The sequence below is a fragment of the Pezoporus flaviventris genome, unplaced genomic scaffold (genome assembly GCF_033815535.1).
Source record: "Pezoporus flaviventris isolate CSIRO_AGI_PZ_B2104156 unplaced genomic scaffold, CSIRO_AGI_Pfla_v1 ptg000107l, whole genome shotgun sequence".
Lineage (NCBI taxonomy): Eukaryota > Metazoa > Chordata > Aves > Psittaciformes > Psittacidae > Pezoporus > Pezoporus flaviventris.
Genome location: NW_026892655.1, coordinates 301,322 through 320,867, shown reverse-complemented (window position 1 = coordinate 320,867; position 19,546 = coordinate 301,322). Strand labels below are relative to the sequence as shown.

Here is a 19,546-nt window from a genome sequence, read left to right as displayed (position 1 = left end):
AGCAGCCCTTCACCCTCCTGCGCTGTCACTGCCTCCCCCTTGTGCAGCTGAAGGAGACCTGGCCGTGCTGCCTGTCTCCTGCACCCTGCAGGCATCCCAGTGGGCAGGAGGGGTCAGACAGGGTGAGCATCGCCCATCACCCTGCCTTTGGGCCCAGCCGTGGCTGCACTCGCTGAGCTCCTGATGGCAGCTTGCCCTGAGCCTGCCCCACAGGAGTTTCCATTGCATACACACCAGAGAGTTTCCTTTCATGGTAAGAGATCTAGGATTGCTTTCCTCCAGATACAGGGGGGTCTGTCAGGACATGTCCTAGCAGATGATAATCAGCAGCTGAGATAGAAGCAAAGACAGCATGTTTCACTCCACACCTTGATATATTTGTTACCCATTTTGGTGGTGTTCAAACCTTCAGAGAGAACCCGTCAGCAGGGGTAAAGCCGGTGCCTGACATTCCTTACAGGCAGGAGACGTCTCTCCCAGGGTTGCATCCTTCAGCTGGTTTCTGCTGAGCTGTGAACTGCTGCAAGAGGCACTGGGGAGAAGCTGGCCCACAGGGAACCCCAGTGATTTCTAATTAGCTCCGATTCATGCCATTAAAGCACAATTAAGTGCTATTGTTTGAGGGAAATGCACCACACTGGCCTGGCCTTTTCTCACCACCCTCACCACAAGGGGTTACTGCGGGTGCTGCCTGTCCACTCCTAACGTATAATTTCATTCACTTCCCTTCCTATGTGAGTTCAGCTCTTCCTTTCCCCCTGCAGCACAGCAGAGGCAGAGATAGCATCTACGGCATGCTTCTCGTTGGAACAGCCCCTGATACCATCTCCTGAGCATTATGACACGTTTTGTTGGGGTTTTCAAAATTTATCTCAAGGGAATTTATTGCGGGTGAGCGTTTCAGCAGAGCCTGGGAGCCTGAATTCTTCTGGTAACATAAAATAGCTGAAGTGGGGCATGTTCTGCTCTATAATCCTGCCCTGTCGAGCCAGTGCAAGGGGAACTCTGCTGAGGGTTTCTCACGTCAGAGCAGGGCTGGTCTGGGGATTGCTGCTCAGGAGCTCAGCCATCGGTCAGGGGTAAAGCTGACCAGCAAGAACATCCATTGGGAAAGACCAGAAAAAGCTGATATTGCAGGAACCTCCAGATCTCCTCTTAGGCTCCTGTGCCAGCTGTAATAAGGGAGCTCAAATGTGGGCTGAGGTTGTGAGAATACAGAGAGAAGAGCCCTAAATCCAGGCATTCCCTGCCTGTGGCGGGGCTTTGCCTCATTTCAGGGCAGTTGTCACCTTCAGGCTGTCTTTAACTCGCTCTAAAACATGGGGGCAACCTGAGCAGGAGGACAGAGCTCACAGCAGTTTCTGGTCCACGTGAGGGGCTCACAGCCAACATGGGAATTGCCTGGAGCAGGTTTGCTAGAGCAAACATGAGCAAAGCAAGCACGTCTGGGAGAGCCCGGAGCAGGGGTGGCCAAGGGATGGCTCCTGAGCAGAGCTCCCCCATGGCGGCTGTTGGGCAATGCCGTACCCCCCACCACGGAGGGCAGCGGGCCAGGTTGCCCCAGGACTGTGCTGGAAGCCTGGTACAGGCGGCTGCAGGCTCTGCCCTTTGCCAGCGGTGGGGTGCTCGACATCCCCCCCCCATTAACCAGCTCACTGAGGGATGGGGCACGTGCACATCCCAAATCCCAAGAGTTTGCAGCTTGCAGGGGGGTCAAGAACCCAAATCTGAAGCCGACCAGGTCTGAGGCAGCGCTGCCCAGAGCCTAGAGCCCTCCGCTCAGAGGTCTCTTTCCGGTTAAGCATCTTCCTTGGTGGCCACCCAGGAAGATCACACCACCCCTCCTGGAGCTGCTAAAGAAAGAGAACGTGACTCCCTATTAAGTCCTTGAGATCTAACAGTGATGTAGATAAAGCGCTGTTGTTATTGTGTCCTTCAGGGAACAGATGAAAGCAGGGAGGCACTATGAATTACCAAGGGTGAGGCTCTGGGAACATCAGCAACTCCAAAACCAGTTAAGTGCATTAGAATGTGAAAACAGCCAGAAGTGCCCCGGGAAGGAAGGAGATCACAACAGGAGGGCGAACACAAAAGGCTTCCTAATCCCTCTAACTCTTTCACTACCTCACAGGCACCTCTGCTCAAAGAAAACATAACTCCTCTTATCCGAGGATGACATGGCTGGAGCCAGGCAGGCCGGGCTGGGCGTGCGCTTTCCACTGAGCACTTCAGCAGTAAAGGGATTGGTTTTTCCCAACAAAGAACACAACAGAGCAGTGTCTCCTTTCCTGGTTTCTGTTGCCTTTTTCACGCTAATACCTGTCCGGCTGCATCACTCTAATCGCTGTGCTCAATCCTTTAATAGCCCGGCGCAGGCGTGGCTATGGGGTGGCTGCGCTGCCTAATTCTGCACATATCCTCTGCATTGTCCCGTTTAAACTCCGCTTTGCAGGTGCCCACAGTGCTCTAACCCCTCACTAGTCCATGTCTTGCAATATGACCCCAACATAAGAAGGACATGGGGCTGTTGGAGCACGGCCAGAGGAGGCCACGAAGATGCTCAGGGGCTGGAGCAGCTACTGTATGGAGCCAGGCTGAGAACACTGGGGCTGTTCAGCCTGGGGAAGAGAAGCTGCGTGGAGACCTCAAAGCAGCTTCCAGTGTCTGAAGGGGGCTATAGGGATGCTGGGGAGGGACTCTTCATTAGGGACTGTAGGGACAGGGCAAGGGGTGATGGGTTCAAACTGAAACAGGGCAAGTTCAGGTTGGAGATAAGGAAGAAGCTCTTCCCTGTGAGGGTGCTGAGGCGCTGGCACAGGGTGCCCAGAGAAGCTGTGGCTGCCCCATCCCTGGCAGTGTTCAAGGACAGGTTGGACACAGGGGCTTGGAGCAAGCTGCTCCAGTGGAAGGGGTCCCTGCTCATGGCAGGGGTTGGAACTGGGTGAGCTTCAGGGTCCCTTCCAACCCAAACTGTTCTATGATTCTAAGTCATCAACTGCTGCAGTGGAGTTCTCGGGATGTGATGTAGCAAAGCAAACACTGGGAAACATCAGGCACCTGCCTTTTAAACTGAGTGAAAGCCCCGGTTGTGGGGACTTTCCAGTCTCTGTATAGAGATTCACGCCAGACAAGTATGCAAGCAGAAATTACTCAAGTTTCTTTTCTTTTGAGCTACAAGATTTCTGCCAAAGGTAGTATCATCAGAGCATAAATACCTCCAGGTCTGTGCTTGCCCTGGGACAGAGGTCCTGACGGGAAAACATCCATCTGGCTTTACACTGGCCCGTATAAAGATTATGGATATGCCGAGCTCTTAAGTCAGCAGTTTTCATTGGCTTTAGACTCCTTAAGAGCAAACAAATAGATTTGTAGATTTTTAACTATATAAGGCACTGGCAGGCGACTTGGCATGACAGAGGAGTCACTTGTGTTACTTCATGGAGGAGCAGTGGGGTGGAGCTGGAGCGAGCACCTCTGCGTCTCAGGTGCAACGGTGGAATGCTAAAACATAGCCATGAGCGAGGAGCCTTGGGTCTGAGTCACGCCGGGTGCTGGGAACCCCAGCGGAAGGAGCGGATCCTCCGTGTGCCTGGTGCTCCCAGTGGGATGTGACAAAAGACATGAAATCAGGGAGAGAGAAATGATGATTCTGGAATTTGGCTCTGGCTGTCACGGGTGACGAAAAGCACCGGCAACGCCTCCTGCCCGGGCTATAAAGGGCTCCAGGCCAGGGGGGAGCCAGCACTCGCTGCCTGCGCTGCCGAGCCTCTGCCTCTCTGCAGCCCTACAGCCTCCAGCAGCCTCGGCCATGAGCACCACTGTCAGGCAGTACTCCTCCTCCATGTCCCTCAAGGGGCCCGGGGGCCTGGGTGGGGGCTCCACCAGGCTCTCCTCCGTGCGGGGGAGCACCGGCGGGTACAGAGCCCCCAGCGTCCACGGAGGCTCTAGCAGCTACTCCGTCTCTTCCCGCATGGTCTCAGGCTTCGGGGGTGGCTATGGGGGCAGCTACTGCAGCAGCGTAGGAGGGGGCCTCGGCGCTGGCTTTGGGGGCACCTATGGGGCTGGCTTTGGGGCTGGCCTTGGAGCCGGCTTTGGAGCTGGCTTTGGAGCTGGCTTTGGAGGCGGCGATGGCATCCTCCAGGCTGGCGAGAAGGAGACGATGCAGAACCTCAACGACCGCCTGGCTGTCTACCTGGACAAAGTGCGTGCCCTGGAGGAGGCCAACACTGACCTGGAGGTCAAGATCAGGGAATGGTACAAGAAACAGGCACCTGGTCCCGAGCGTGACTACAGCCCCTACTACAGGACCATCGAGGAGCTCAGGAACAAGGTAGGATGCTGTGATTAACAGTGGATGTCTGTTATCAGGGAGGAAGCAGGAACAGCGACTGCTACCTGTGTAATTAGTAAGCACTAACTAGGTCATAAAAAGTGTGTGAGATGCACATGCAGATTGCCAGGCTGGAGGTTCAGAGATGTCTCAATGTCAGCTTTTGATTACATCCCTCCGGATGGAAAAAACAGCAGTTTTCACTGGAAGAAGCAGACGTAAAAGGACATAATGCAGAAGTGAAGAATAAAAGACAAGTCTGAATTGATAATGATTGGTTTGGGGCAGTTCAAATGAATGTTCAGGGCAAGCTGTAGGTGTGGGCAGGCTGTGAAACATTGATGTCATATTGGGAAACATTCATCAAAGCATTTGCAAACTTGCTTTAGCTCCTTAGTACTGAGGTGATTTACATGCTAAAGAGAATAAAGACCTGACCCATAATGAACTTGTTGCCTCCAGAAGTAGCCCCTGCCCCAGGACCAGGCTTGATACAAACCCATCCACCCAGGCAGCTCTGGAGGGATTCCTCTTGGATCCCACCACCCCATTTAGGGAAAATACTCGAGTTGACTTTGTTCTTCTCTGTTGGTGCTCATGTATGAATTGTCTCCAGTAAACATGAAGGAGGGCAATGTACAGTTTGAGCTGCAGGAGTGCTGGCAAAAGGTGCAGGGAATCCATTTTCCTTCCCTCTCCTTTGCCCCATAATCAACGACCTCCCAGACTCTGACCTGAATCTTCTCCCAGGGTGGATTAGCTGCTCCTGGCTTTGTAATACAAAACCTCAGAAGATGTAGGCACTTCCTCACTGCCTTGTTCTCCATTTCTGCAGTCAACAAGGCAGAACCACCCCAGACCAGGACAGGTTGGACAGGGCTTGGAGCAAGCTGCTCTAGTGGAAGGTGGCCCTGCCTGTGGCAGGGGGTTGGAACTGGATGAGCTTTGAGGTCCCTTCCAACTCAATCCATTCCATGCTTCTATGATGCTGTGAAACACCCTGCTGGTCCATCTGTTCTGCCTGCTGTGCATGAGGAGCAGGTGGCTCCTCACTGACTCTTTGCACCATCAGCACCCACATGGGAACAAAAGCCATCATCAGATCTCACCCACCTTATGTGCCTTCATGCTGTCTTTTGAAATACTTCCTGACAGATTCTTGGGAAGAGATGTCCCAGAGTAACCAGCCCCTTCCTGCAGCCAGTCCCACCTGTGCCTCCCTTGCCCTGGTTCAATACACACTTCTGCTAAGGATATTACTCCTCTCCTGATGGTCTTACTTGTGCTCCATCTCTTGCTAAGCCAGGAGAAGTTCCTGACACTCATTTAGTGCTTGTTCTTTATCCTCCACACTCCAGGTCCTGGTGGCCACAGTGGACAATGCTAACTTGCTCCTGCAGATTGACAATGCCAGGCTGACAGCTGATGACTTCAGGACCAAGTAAGCCACTTTCCCTGGAAAAATGGAACAAAGTCTCCATAGGCGTTTGATGAAATGAGGAGAAAATCCCGTCCAACCCCCAAAAAGGGAATATGGAAACAAAGCCTTCAAAATGAAGGTGTAATTTCCAAAGCAGATGGTTATCTAACACTTACAGGCCCTTAGGGATTGTTTTGTTTCCATCCAAAACTTCACTGAGTGGAAACTTTTATTCCCACTGCTTGTTCCTGTGTGGTACAGCCTCTCCTGTGCAGAGAACCTGGACTGTGCTTCCGCTGCTCATTTAACTGTGTGTGCGTAGCAGAGCAAAGCCCAGCCCCAGTAACAAAGCCCACTGACACCAGGGTAAGGTGATGTTACAGGCTCAGATGGACACTGGTTTATCAGTTGTTTGCTAGCATTCACCATCAGAAGGGTGTCCTGGGGTCAGGCAGTATTGCCACGATGCCAGCAGCAGCATGGAGGAAGTGAACAACAAACCCAAATGCTCTGTCCCCAGCTGGGCAAGATCCGGTGCAGCTCTTCTGACTGTTCCTGTCCCCAGGTTTGAGACGGAGCAGGCTCTGCGCCTCAGTGTGGAGGCCGACATCAACGGCCTGCGCAGGGTCCTGGATGAGCTGACCCTGGCCAGGGCGGACCTGGAGATGCAGATCGAGAACCTGAAGGAAGAGCTGGCCTACCTCAAGAAGAACCACGAGGAGGTGAGCACACAGACAGGCTCAGAAAATTCCTCCCTGGGCCCAGAAATACAAGGTGTGGTTCAACCTTTAAGACTACCCTGAGTTTGGAATTGCTGGGAAGGAAATGAGAAGTGCTGGTAAGGAATTAGGGATGATTTGCTCTGGATGACAGCATCCTCTCCAGACCCTGTATAAAATCCATCCAGCACTTGTCATTTCAGGAATGTCCACTGTAGCTGTTAGAGATGTATTAAAATCCTAGCAGCTTCAGGCCTGGAAGATCTGTCTCCTGAGAAATGAAGCCAGCTCCAGGCTCTGATTTATTATCTAACAAATTAACTCAAGTGCAGATTTATTAAAAATTTGGATTCTTTGATTTCTGACTGTGGAGCAAAGGCCCCAAATCATTCCTGTTGATCTCCCTCTGAAACACCCATGGAAGGATGCTACCCTTCCTGGAGGACTCTGTCTTGAGATGAACATCTTTATATGCCGGTGGCTGGGTTGTATGAAGATGTGTTTCTCTTTTGTGCCAGGAGATGAATGCCCTGCGCGGGCAGGTGGGCGGCGAGATCAGCGTGGAGATGGATGCTGCCCCTGGAATCGACCTCACCAAGATCCTGGCTGAGATGCGGGAGCAGTACGAGAGCCTGGCGGACAAGAACCGCCGGGATGCTGAGCAGTGGTTCTTCAGCAAGGTGAGCTGCTCGACGCTGGGGCTGTGGGGCTGGGGCTGTGCCGCTCACCGGTGCTCTAACGGCACGGCTCTGGTTGTGCCTTGGTGCAGACGGAAGAGCTGAACCGGGAGGTGGCCATCAACACGGAGCAGCTTCAGAGTGGCAAGACAGAGATCACGGAGCTGCGCCGCACCATCCAGAGCCTGGAGATCGACCTGCAGTCCCAGCTCAGCACGGTACGAGGGGCCAGGGGCACGCGGGGCCACGGGCAAGGGGACACGTGGATGCTCCCGTCCCTCCCGCTCCCCATTCCCCCCTGAACCCGTCCCTCTGCTCCACATGCAGAAAGCGGCGTTGGAGAGCACCTTGGCTGACACAGAAGCCCGCTACGGCACCCAGCTGGCCCAGCTCCAGGGGCTCATCACCAGCGTGGAGGAGCAGCTGGCTGAGCTGCGGTGCGACATGGAGCGCCAGAACCAGGAGTACAGGGTCCTGCTGGACGTCAAATGCCGCCTGGAGCAGGAGATCGCCACGTACCGCCGGCTGCTGGAGGGCGAGGATGCCCAGTACGTAGAAGGGCTTTGATGGGAGGGCAGGAGATGGGGATTAGCGAAGGAAATAGAAAATGAACCACCTGCATTCCCTGGAGGATCCTGTGAGCCCCTCTCCTGACACGTGGAGTGCAACAGGGTCTCCCTTTTCGGTCATACGAGTCTAGAACAACCCAGGGGTTATCACAGCACTGCAGCATCCCTGGGATCCATCCCCATCCCTCCAGTGTCTGTGTGATCCTGTGGAAGGAGCAGGTACCAGTGCTGCTTATTGCAGCTGCCTTTGTGTCTGAGTCACTGTGGCACACACGTTTCCTTCTCGTTTCCTTCCTTACCATTTTGACACTAGGCCCTTCTCAGAGGCATTTTAATCACATGGCGGTACAAGAAGAAAAGTCAGGGGGGTAAATAATGATTTTGTCTCAGATTACTGAGTTTTTCCCCTTTTTCTGACCACTCTTTCTCTTTTCTCCTCCTGTAGCATGTCTTCTCACTTGAAAGAAGGTAAGAACATGTCTTGGCTGAAGCACTGACCACAAATTGCTCTGTCACATCCTTAGTGACCTTCTTAGCACAGTCTTTTTACTAATTTGCTAAAATCACTGTTTCATTACGTTTTCAAAACGTGAATTGACATAAACCACTGAGGATTTGCCAAAACATGTTTCAGAAGTTCCTCTGTGCAGACTGAACTATGTAATGAAGCGTGTAGGGGTAGGAACATGGTGGTGATGCTGGGTTTCTAAGGCAGCTGTTGGTAATAACATGGAGATCTTTAAGACGCTTGCTCCTTGGATCCCTGTAAATAATGGTTCCTTCCTTCTCCACTGCAGTGCCGGTCACCACCCGCCAGATCCGCACCATCTTTGAGGAAGTCCAGGATGGGAAGGTGATCTCCTCCCGTGAGCAGATCACCCAGGCAGCCCACTGAGGCGGCTGCAGGCTCGCTGCAGACCTCGCCCAGCAAAGCCAAAGGAGATTCCAGCTTCTGTGCTCCGGCTCTGAGATCACAAAAAGCAGCTTCTCTTTTCTCACATCCACTGCCCTCCCCCTTTCTCACAGCGCTTAGGAATCAAATAAAGCTCTTCTTCACACTCGTGCAAACCTGGCTCTTGTCTTGGCGCTCTGAAGAGCTGGGCTGTCCCACTGCTGGAGCTATAGGACAAAGCTCCTCTCTGGGGAGAGAAATATTGTCTGTCTTTGGTACCTAGAGAGTGGGAGCAGGTCACCTACACTGCTATCATACCAGAGCCCTGGCTGCTCAGCAAAGACAGCTGATGTGCTGGAGGTCTAGAAAAGAACCGATTACATGGGTCATGGGAGGTGGAACTTTGAGAGTCTGTGGGTACCCTCAGATGTGGCACGATGACCTTCAGGTTGGGCAAAGTGCCCCTTCCCCGGTTGCAGTGTACAGCCACAGCAGAGCTGAAGCTTTGAACTTGGAGAGCCCGAGCAAGGAGGTGAACAAAACCCAGGTCAGACAGGACCTTGCCAAGAATTCCCTTCCCTGCTCTGCTCAGCAGTTCCCCTGTTAAACAGCTTTGGGGTCACATGAATTAAGCAGAGGAGGTGGCAGGATGGGCTGGCTGATACCCCTCCAGAAGTACAGCCTCAGCTCAGTTTAATTCTCACTTCCAAAGGCATTGCTAAAGGGTGAGGAAATGAGTGCTGGTGACTGCTGGGTATGGTCTATCCAAGCAAAAAGATGGAAAGTCTCCCAGGCTGCCAGGGCTGGCCCTGGCACAGCAGCTCACGCTGCCGTCAGCCGGCCCAGCCGTTCCTTGAAAGCCAGTTCAGACGCATTCTTGGCTGGATTCCACCCCAGTTATTACTTCATAAATCCAGCTCCTAAATCAATGGGATGATTCAGGGAGACACCACTGAATGTGCACAAGAACAGAGCTGGCCACAGCACTTTAAGACCCATGTCCAGATAATCTGCTTGAATTTTATGGGCTGATAACAGAGAATTCTTTGGCAGGGTTTAAACATTGAAAGGCTCCCTCCAATGCATCACCCACACCACGAGCTGGGGCAGCCCAGTGCATGGGCTTGAGCTCTGTGCAGTGTCAGTGGTGGCTGTATCCCCCCGTGCATGAAGAACAGATCCCCACTGATCCTCAGCCACCCCAGACCGAGCCACCTCTAAGCACTGCACGCCCGACTTGTGGTAAACACGGCTTTGGTTCTGAAGCTTACCACTGACCAGCAGTGATCTCGTTTCCACCCACATTCCACCAAAGGACATGTAAACATGGCCCAGTGGTCAGGAGAACGGCTCCCACTGCTCAGCTGCTGCACACCCTCATGGTGCAGCCAGGACAGGCCACGGGTAAACACCAGGCACAATTCCTGACCCGAGGCACTTCCAGGCACAGCATCCCTGCAGTGCTATAGACTTGTGCTGCCTCTGCTCCCAGCCCCTTGAAGGAGGGAGCCCTGCACATCCCGGAGCCTCTCCCCAGGCTCCAGTGTGGAGCAGCCCAAGCTGAGATGCCTGGGAAGGGCAAGGACAGACTCAGCCGGGGCTCCCCAGGTCACCTCTTAGGGACACGCTGTTCTCCCCATTGGTGGTGCAGGGGCCATCAGCACCTCTTGCAGCTCCTCTCCAACAGCCACCTTTGCAACACCCACCGTGGGAATGCTAAAGGTACCCCATGGCTTTCCCCCGGAAGAGTCCAGGCACACAGGTGTTGCCATAGAACCAAATAACGCTTTGCTAACAAACCCCCCTGTTTTAATTACTTCTGGTACTGCAAATGGGCAGTCAGGTGTGGAAAATACACCTTGATTCTTTCCTGCCTTAAGCATTAATAATTAGGCCTGTCTTCAAGAAGGCGCTGAGGAGGGAGCTGCAGGTGCTGGCTTATGCAGACAGGCAGCGGCAGCTTGAGGCAGGTTTCAGAAAGTGGGATTTTATTCCAGAAAGATGGTTTGCCTCTCAGGCTGCACTGAGATAACCTGACATAAAGGACCAGCAGAAGGAAGCACTAAGGGGTGATTGTTCTAGGGAACCTTCCTATGATAATGTGATACCAGGGCACATTTTATAAGCTCATTAAAATAAGCAGAGAGATATTTTTGTCCGGGTAGTTTCACCTACCAGATCTACTAATAGGTATGTCTGGAGCCAGAGCCTCACCTTCGCTTTCCTCTTGAAGTAAGACAGAATTGCATGTTCAACCACCAATGTGCTGCCATGAAATCACTGTTACGCCACAGCACTGCCATTCTGATTTTGAAATGTATAAAGAAGAGGCTCGGAGTGTGCATGTACTCACGAAACAGAGGCAGAATCTGAGTTAATAGTCAGCCTTTTACTTAAAAGAGTGTGATACAAACAGCATGCAGTCATTTGTGGTTGTTTTCAATGGGAGGTCATGGAAATCATGTCTTAGAATTTTTCATGTGGTTTTAAGTCTTAATTAACACTTCATGACTTTAATTGCTGCCTTGTGGTATTATCAACATAGCGCAGATATTTTGAGCAATGTGTATTTTTATGACACAGCAGTTAAATAGGAAACAAAAGATAAAAGAAAAGGTAATTTCATGTAAAGGATGAATCCAGAATGATAGAATTATAGAATCCCAGCCTAGTGTGGGTTGGAAAGGACCTCAAAGCTCCTCCAGCTCCAACCCCTGCCACAGGCAGGGGCACCTTCCACTGGAGCAGCTTGCTCCAAGCCCCTGTGTCCAAACTGGCCTTGAACACTGCCAGGGATGGGGCAGCCACAGCTCCTCTGGGCACCCTGTGCCAGCGCCTCAGCACCCTCACAGGGAAGAGCTTCTGCCTAAGAGCTCATCTCAGTCTCCCCTCGGGCAGGTTAAAACCATTCCCCTTGTCCTGTCACTGCTGTTAACCTTGTGCATTGTGACAGTTACTCTTCCTACAGCCGACCAGTGGGAAGACAATCACTCCCTCTGGCTGGCTGGCCCGAAAGCCCTTGCCCAGGTCAAGGTCTGGGCTTCACGAGGGCTCTGAGCTGGTTTTGTCACTGACATTCCCCTTTCCCCGTGCCACTGACGCACTCTGCCAGGACAACCCCAAGTTCTGCCCCTTTGCATCACCCAGGTGAAGGTGAGGAAATGCAGACAGGGGAACGCGTGCTCCTTGGAGCTGCCGTGCTGTTCCCATCCTCACCGGGGAGGACGAGCAGGGAGTGGGTGCCCGCAGGCTCCGCGCTCCATCCCCTCGCACTCATGTGACAAGAAGATGCTGTTGCCAAGAGACTGAACCCATCCTCTGGCCAGAGCAAACACAGCCGAGATTCCAGCTCTCCAGGTCTCCAAGTTGTACAGACTTGTCTCTATTCATGGCCAACTCCTGATATTCCCAGGACTCTTGTATCGCTTCCAGCTTTCTTCAGATAAAGTGGAGGGAGTCATGCCCTTTAAAGCTACTTACAAATGTACCTTTGCTGCTTATTTCCATGTTCTTTCCCCCCTCCTTTGGCAAATGATCTAAGGCAGAACTTGGCTGTTGGGAAGGGGCTGTTGGGGCCTGTCTGTGAAGACAGTCAAACGATTCACCATGTACACACTTGAGAAATATCTTCTCCTCCACACCCTGCATTACTAGCTAGTGACACTTGAGATGTGGTTTCTGCCCGTGACGCAGGTCAGTGCAGACAGTAGCCAGAGGAGCTTGACCATGCTGTGTGCACTCATTCTTTGAGCCGCTTCGCTCCTCAGAGGCAACCCGCGTCTCTCCTTGCAGCTCTATTTACATGGGAGCTGAAAAATCCAGACTCACACTGAAGTTTGTGCTCCCTGGTCACAACTGAAATGTTCACCACAGAAAGTATCATCAGCATTAGCTGCTAAGCTTTGTCACTGTCAACTCCGTGCTCTTGTTCACTGTGCTTAGAGAGCAGGAGCTTTGCTCTTTACATCCTTTATCTACTTTATGCTATTCCACGTTATTTCCTGGAGCATCTCGTAGGTTTTACCTCATGCCAGCCAGTAGCCATACCCTGCCTTCTTGAATGGTCTGCTGGGCTCTCATTCACAAAGAGCAACACAAAACATCCACTGCCTATTGCCTTTTCATATTCCTCCACTCTTGGGTGGTCTCTGAAGCAAACTGAAGAACTGGATGAGCCCTGAAGCATGAATTCCCTTCTCATTGCTTTTTCATTACAGAACATCCCTCTCCCTGTGGATAAAAAAGCGGACAGGTCTTTCCAGGATTGGTAGCCAAGTTCCTTCTAGCACCGCTGTACTTACAGGATGGGGATGTACATTCAGGGCTTCACGACACAGTGGTTGTCCCTGCATGTGCTGTGTATAAAGCCTAAATGGAGACGGGAACTGTAGTAGCTGGGACAAAAAGACATAGCAAAAGGTGCTAAATTACTCTGTTAAAGCGCTGCCTCAGTAGCTGTTTCAGAGCTAACAGTACAAAGCAGTATTAAAATGTAGCCCTGAGCGAGGAGCCTCCTCCTTTGAATCACACCTGAATATTTACTTGGAAACGGAAGAAGCATAAAGACGCCCTTTGTGAGATAAAACATTTCTATTGGAATACGGCAAAAAGCATCAACAGAACAAAGGCAGAAATGATGATTCTGGAAGTTGGCTCAGATTTTCGGAGTGATGAAAATCATCGGGAATGCAAGAGGAAAAAAAAGCGCGGGCAACGCCTCCTGCCCGGGCTATAAAGGGCTCCAGGCCAGGGGGGAGCCAGCACTCGCTGCCTGCGCTGCCGAGCCTCTGCCTCTCTGCAGCCCTACAGCCTCCAGCAGCCTCGGCCATGAGCACCACTGTCAGGCAGTACTCCTCCTCCATGTCCCTCAAGGGGCCCGGGGGCCTGGGTGGGGGCTCCACCAGGCTCTCCTCCGTGCGGGGGAGCACCGGCGGGTACAGAGCCCCCAGCGTCCACGGAGGCTCTAGCAGCTACTCCGTCTCTTCCCGCATGGTCTCAGGCTTCGGGGGTGGCTATGGGGGCAGCTACTGCAGCAGCGTAGGAGGGGGCCTCGGCGCTGGCTTTGGGGGCACCTATGGGGCTGGCTTTGGGGCTGGCCTTGGAGCCGGCTTTGGAGCTGGCTTTGGAGCTGGCTTTGGAGGCGGCGATGGCATCCTCCAGGCTGGCGAGAAGGAGACGATGCAGAACCTCAACGACCGCCTGGCTGTCTACCTGGACAAAGTGCGTGCCCTGGAGGAGGCCAACACTGACCTGGAGGTCAAGATCAGGGAATGGTACAAGAAACAGGCACCTGGTCCTGACCGTGACTACAGCCCCTACTACAGGACCATCGAGGAGCTCAGGAACAAGGTAGGATGCTCTGATTACCAAGATACCTTCATTAAAGTCACTTTTAAAAAGATGAGCCTGTTTCTAAAAGCTGAAGGGAAGAGCATTAACAAAGGACAGATAATTGGCCTGAGATGGGAAAACAGAAGGAGCACAGCTGGAAATAATAGTCATAATTTATGGTGAGCAGTTTCTTGATCATATCCTCCAGAAGGCACAAAGGTGGAGTTTCTACTGGCTGTTTTAATGCAGGGAGAAAGATGGGCAGGAAAGCAGGAGTCAGGAAAGCAGGAGCAGGCTCTCAGACATTGGTCCAGGCTACGTGATGCTCCGGGGTTCATGCTGCCACAACACTCATTTCCTGCCTTCCCTAGATGCTACTTATACCCCAAGTATGTGCTCCCTTCGCCAGGCTCCTGATTAAGCACTCTGCAGGCAGGGACACGTTATCTCTTTGGCAGAAGTTCCCCACTGAATGATATGCAAATGGAGATCCAGGCTGTTCTCACGAGCATCCTGCAAAGCAGATCTTTTTGAGCCTGTTAGGAGGCTCAAGGTAGAGGTTCATAAAGAAAGAAGCTGCACTATGGGATGGCTGCACTTTGAGAGGTGCAAACAGATATTTGTGAAATCCAGGAGTCAGAACACACTGGGCTGTGGTAGGTGGCTTCAGAGATGTTGAATAGAGTGCGTGCCCTGCTCTAAATGCAGTAGATGAAATCACGGCCAAGCTCGTTTCTCTGCTCTTAGCAGCTCTGGCTGATTTTAGGCAAAAGTCTTTGAACAAAAGCACCAGAATCCTTCCCTCCCTATCCTGTCACCACTGTCCTTCCTCTGCTCTCATTACTCATCGAGAGCTGATTGCCTGGTCCTTCACCACCACCTACACGAGGTGACAGCATTCTTAGTAAGCTCAGGTTCCACAGGAGGGGATGGAGGGGTGGGGTTGGGTAATGACTGTACCTGCTCTGTGAGAGTAAATGCCAGGGAAAGGAGGCTGACAGGCTCAGGGGTCAAGCCCTGGGGAAATCCCATTTCTGGAACCTTTCAGCTGTGGGGCTTCACCCTGGGGTGAAGGGCTCCTGCCTGGATGCACAAAGCTTCTCTTCACCTGGCAGCTTGGCAGGCGTGCTCTGATCTGGAGCACAGCAACGTGGAGGCAGAAGCTGTCTCCAGGTCCGAGCAGTCAAAGGGAGGCAGACCCTTCCCTCCCCTCCCGCACCACGTCACTGTTCCCGGATTACTGCTTGGACGTTCCCCAAAGCACCAGAACTCAGTGAGAGCTTTCCATTAGCCTGTGGCTACAGGAATTACCGCTCATTAAATGGCCAATCATTTCCAAAATCCCAGAACAAATATTTGCACCTCGGGTGTTGTTTCGAAAGCAGAACAATGCAGGCACCAGACACTCCTTCCTCAGCCCTTTTTGACTCCTCGGCTGGGCTGTTCATTGCCACACAAATCCCAGGGTGCTGCCAGGACTCCAAACATGGTGTGAGTGCCTGCAGGTGCCACTCTGAAAGGGCAACAGGCCATAGCATGTGCCCGTGCCACTGTCTTCACACTGCATCAGTGCAATGGGAGACTGAGCATGAGCATCCTGCCTCTATCCTTGGAAGTCCAGCCCAGCAGGCAGGAGATTCAGTGCTGCTCCCGTCCTGCTCCTGAATGGGAACACAGGCAGCAGTGTGTTATTTCTTGGAACTACTTTTTCACTCTTTTGATTTCTTTTATCCCCTGCCAGATTCTTGCTGCAACTGTTGAAAATGCCAACATCGTCTTACAGATTGACAATGCCAGGCTGGCAGCGGATGACTTCAGAACCAAGTAAGTCCAATGCCTTGGAGAGCTCTTATGAGAAAGAAGGAGAAGCCAGCCTGTTTGAGGCTTTGCTTTGCTTTCTGCAATTGAAATTGCTCCAACCAGGTCACTTCTCCCTACAAAGTGTGTCCTTTGGGAAGTGTACATCTCTCCCTGGACACAGCGTTGTCCTGACATTCCTGCACTGTGGAGAGCTGTGCACACAGGTTTAGGAAAAGATGCTCGGCAGAAACACATATCTGGGGAAGGAAACAACATGGAAAATCCCTTTTCAGCTGGGCTGGCATGCAAGTTTGTGTGTGTGTGTGTGTCCCCAGGTTTGAGACGGAGCAGGCTCTGCGCCTAAGTGTGGAGGCCGACATCAACGGCCTGCGCAGGGTCCTGGATGAGCTGACCCTGGCCAGGGCGGACCTGGAGATGCAGATCGAGAACCTGAAGGAAGAGCTGGCCTACCTCAAGAAGAACCACGAGGAGGTGAGCACAGAGACAGGCTCAGAATGAGACCTACAAAATGTACCTTGTTCTCAATGGAAAGGGTTCAGGGAAAAGTGCAAGAGCATCTCTGCAGTCAGGCCTGTCAGGAGACACTCCAGTGGGCAAGGGGAAGGGAACCAATCCTTTCTGACAGGACCTCCAGGAGGGGTCTGTGGGCTGGGTGCAACCAAGGTATTTGACATGATGGCAATATACCAACTGCACTCTGACGTGTATCCCGCGTGTCTTTTTGTGCCAGGAGATGAATGCCCTGCGCGGGCAGGTGGGCGGCGAGATCAGCGTGGAGATGGATGCTGCCCCTGGAATCGACCTCACCAAGATCCTGGCTGAGATGCGGGAGCAGTACGAGAGCCTGGCGGACAAGAACCGCCGGGATGCTGAGCAGTGGTTCTTCAGCAAGGTGAGCTGCTCGACACTGGGGCTGTGGGGCTGGGGCTGTGCCGCTCACCGGTGCTCTAACGGCACGGCTCTGGTTGTGCCTTGGTGCAGACGGAAGAGCTGAACCGGGAGGTGGCCATCAACACGGAGCAGCTTCAGAGTGGCAAGACAGAGATCACGGAGCTGCGCCGCACCATCCAGAGCCTGGAGATCGACCTGCAGTCCCAGCTCAGCACGGTACGAGGGGCCAGGGGCACGCGGGGCCACAGGCAAGGGGACACGTGGCTGCTCCCGTCCCTCCCGCTCCCCATTCCCCCCTGAACCCGTCCCTCTGCTCCACATGCAGAAAGCGGCGTTGGAGAGCACCTTGGCTGACACAGAAGCCCGCTACGGCACCCAGCTGGCCCAGCTCCAGGGGCTCATCACCAGCGTGGAGGAGCAGCTGGCTGAGCTGCGGTGCGACATGGAGCGCCAGAACCAGGAGTACAGGGTCCTGCTGGACGTCAAATGCCGCCTGGAGCAGGAGATCGCCACGTACCGCCGGCTGCTGGAGGGCGAGGATGCCCAGTACGTAGAAGGGCTTTGCTTGGGAGGCTACGTCGGGAGGGGATGGGTCACAGACACAAAATGCTCCCTCTGGGGATTCAGTGCAGTTGCAGCTTTCAGGGTTCATCTTCATCCTCGACCACGCTCAGATGCCCAGTGGCTCTGTCCCTGGTTTCTGCTGTATGTGATGCTGTAACAGGCACCTTGCCCTGCTGGAAGGGACACTGGTCCCTCTACCTCTGGGAGAGGAGCAGTAGTTTCAGCCTTTTCTGTTTTCCTTCTGCCTGAATACAGAGCCTGTGTAACAACAAAAGACCGTCCCTAACTTCTCTTTGTTTTCTCCCTCTCGTGCAGCATCTCTTCCCAGTACTCCTCCGCGATGTCCTCACACTCTGGCAGAGATGGTAAGAACTGACCTCCTTACACCAAAGGCTTTGAGACCTGCCCTTAGAGCAGTGGCCACACTGATGGAGTGAAAACCACCCTTGGGGTGTGCTGTGCCACCTCTCTGGCTGAGCCAGACTGACAGCTGTCAGGAGAGTTTGTGTGCACTGTACAACTGCTCAGCACGGGACAGAGCTGTCAGGAAGGGCAATTCCTGGCACTCCTTGACCACAAGGATTTGTCCTCAACGGGCCTTGTGATGTTACAGCCAGTGGTCTGAGTTTATGGAGACCTGAAAAACCAAGTGACACCACATATTTAAGGAGTGTGCCTGTGGCCTTCTTGAGCTTTCCCATCAGCCTGGCTCTTCCCCCTTCCCAGCCGGCATAGGGTTGCATAAAACAAGGTTTTCCAGTACCTTGTGGAATTTCTGACATCTCCTGAAGCACACGTGATATCTGATAACGTGTTAAGTAATTCCCATCTTTCCTGCCCCAAGAACAATGATTCTCTGCCTTCCTTTCGCAGTCATGTCATCGTCCCGCCAGGTCCGCACGATCGTGGAGGAGGTGCAGGACGGGAAGGTGGTCTCCTCCCGGGAGCAGGTTGCACTCACCACTCGCTAGGAGGGCGAGCAGCTTCCACGGACCCTCAGCCCTGGGCTCAAGGGAACTTGGAGCTGCACCAAGCACCATCTGGGCCACGTGTGATGGGGCTGGGTCACAGAAAGTGTCTGCTTCAGTCTCCTGCTCCTCCTTCCCCTATTACCCCAATTACCCGTGGGTGCCCCCGCGCACTCTGTACACATTTAATAAAGCTTTTTCCCCTTGTTCTAGCAACTGCAAACTTGTCTGTCCCTGGTATGTGATCCCTCCAAGCCTCCGGCTTGTGTGCTCATGTCAGGGAAAGTCCCAAGAAACCACAAGAAGGAGCAAGAGGAGGGGAACAGAGGGCTATGGGTTTCACCTGGAGCAAAAGTAAGGTGATACAGCTTTCAATACTGAACTCACTGCTTGTAAATACACAGGACCGAGACACAAACCGGGTAGGTTTGATAAAAAATGAAGGCAATGATGGAAGGATGATGTCTGATACCAACGTGCCACATGACTGATAAATAAAGCCAACAAAATAAAGCTCGGTTCTCTAACTCTTGGTACCACAAAGAATCACTTTCTCCTGTAAACTGAACTTAAATATCTTCAGCAGGACTACTACGTACCATCCCAAGACATGCACTCAATGTCAGGCTGGTTGGCAGATCTCATACATACATCCTTCTGTCTTACTTGTCTGTCTTTAAATCACATTATTGTGCATGATGAAACTTTATACAGGCCTTTTCATGCTGCCTGAGGCTGCATTAACAGGTTGCACAGTAGGAATTGCTTAATCCACAGAGGGATGAGTAGCAGTAATTGTTATCACCATAGCATCTAGTAGATCACTGCTCAAATCCTTCTTAAAACACGCAAGCTAGTTCTCGTCTGCCCACAATGTCTGCAGGCAAGCTGCCATCAGGAGGAGATGACATAGTTTGGGTGCTGGCAGCCAGGCACCAGGTTCACCTTTGCCCACTCACTTCCTGGAGAGCAGCAGAGGAACAAAAGGATGCTGCCCTGGTCTCACATCACCTGAGGGCTAGATAGGAGAGGAAATCATTTCAGACCCAAAAGCCTGATGGAATCACTTAGATCCAACTTCATGCTTTCCAGCCAGTGGTACTAGGTCCAGTCTCAGGCCATGGCCTCATGTTTGGCCTTAGACTAAGGGAAAAGGTGATAATTTACAGTAAATTGGCTTCCTTTCGCTTATAATGCAGCACAAAGAGCTCCTGGGGCTGATATGGAGCACACCTTTGGGACCATTATTGATGATTCACTGCCAGCCTCCTCAAAGACATCACAGTCCTCAGGGAACAATTACAGAGGCACCCTGCAAAGGCTCTTAGAAAGTGCTGATGGTGTCACGCTGGGCATGCCAAGAC

General features: G+C 52.7%; 1 protein-coding gene across 3 annotated transcripts; it reads left to right on the top strand.

Annotated features, from left to right (window-relative positions):
• The first annotated feature begins 3,057 nt into the window (after nucleotides 1-3,057).
• On the top strand, nucleotides 3,058-18,398 carry LOC133281866 (keratin, type I cytoskeletal 14). Of its 3 annotated transcripts, none has more exons than XM_061477721.1 (8): nucleotides 3,464-4,330; nucleotides 15,680-15,762; nucleotides 16,074-16,230; nucleotides 16,490-16,651; nucleotides 16,741-16,866; nucleotides 16,976-17,196; nucleotides 17,530-17,579; nucleotides 18,088-18,398. In XM_061477721.1, the coding sequence occupies exons 1-8, from the start codon at nucleotides 3,809-3,811 to the stop codon at nucleotides 18,183-18,185; spliced, it is 1,419 nt and encodes a 472-aa protein (XP_061333705.1). In that variant the 5' UTR covers nucleotides 3,464-3,808; the 3' UTR covers nucleotides 18,186-18,398. The 3 variants fall into 3 exon arrangements, with proteins under 3 accessions (XP_061333707.1, XP_061333705.1, XP_061333704.1); XM_061477720.1 differs by lacking the exon at nucleotides 3,464-4,330 and adding an exon at nucleotides 13,250-13,956; XM_061477723.1 differs by lacking the exons at nucleotides 15,680-15,762; nucleotides 16,074-16,230; nucleotides 16,490-16,651; ... (2 more) ...; nucleotides 17,530-17,579; nucleotides 18,088-18,398 and adding exons at nucleotides 5,689-5,771; nucleotides 6,316-6,472; nucleotides 6,988-7,149; nucleotides 7,239-7,364; nucleotides 7,474-8,783 and having other exon boundaries at nucleotides 3,058-4,330.
• The last annotated feature ends 1,148 nt before the right edge of the window (nucleotides 18,399-19,546 follow it).

Excerpts from the sequence above, each read along its gene's own strand:
- LOC133281866 (XM_061477720.1), top strand. The coding sequence starts at position 13,294 with ATGCAAGAGGAAAAAAAAGCGCGGGCAACGCCTCCTGCCCGGGCTATA. Across the intron at positions 15,763-16,073 it reads GCGGATGACTTCAGAACCAA|GTTTGAGACGGAGCAGGCTC; the intron begins GTAAGTCCAATG and ends GTGTGTCCCCAG. Across the intron at positions 16,652-16,740 it reads AGCAGTGGTTCTTCAGCAAG|ACGGAAGAGCTGAACCGGGA; the intron begins GTGAGCTGCTCG and ends GCCTTGGTGCAG.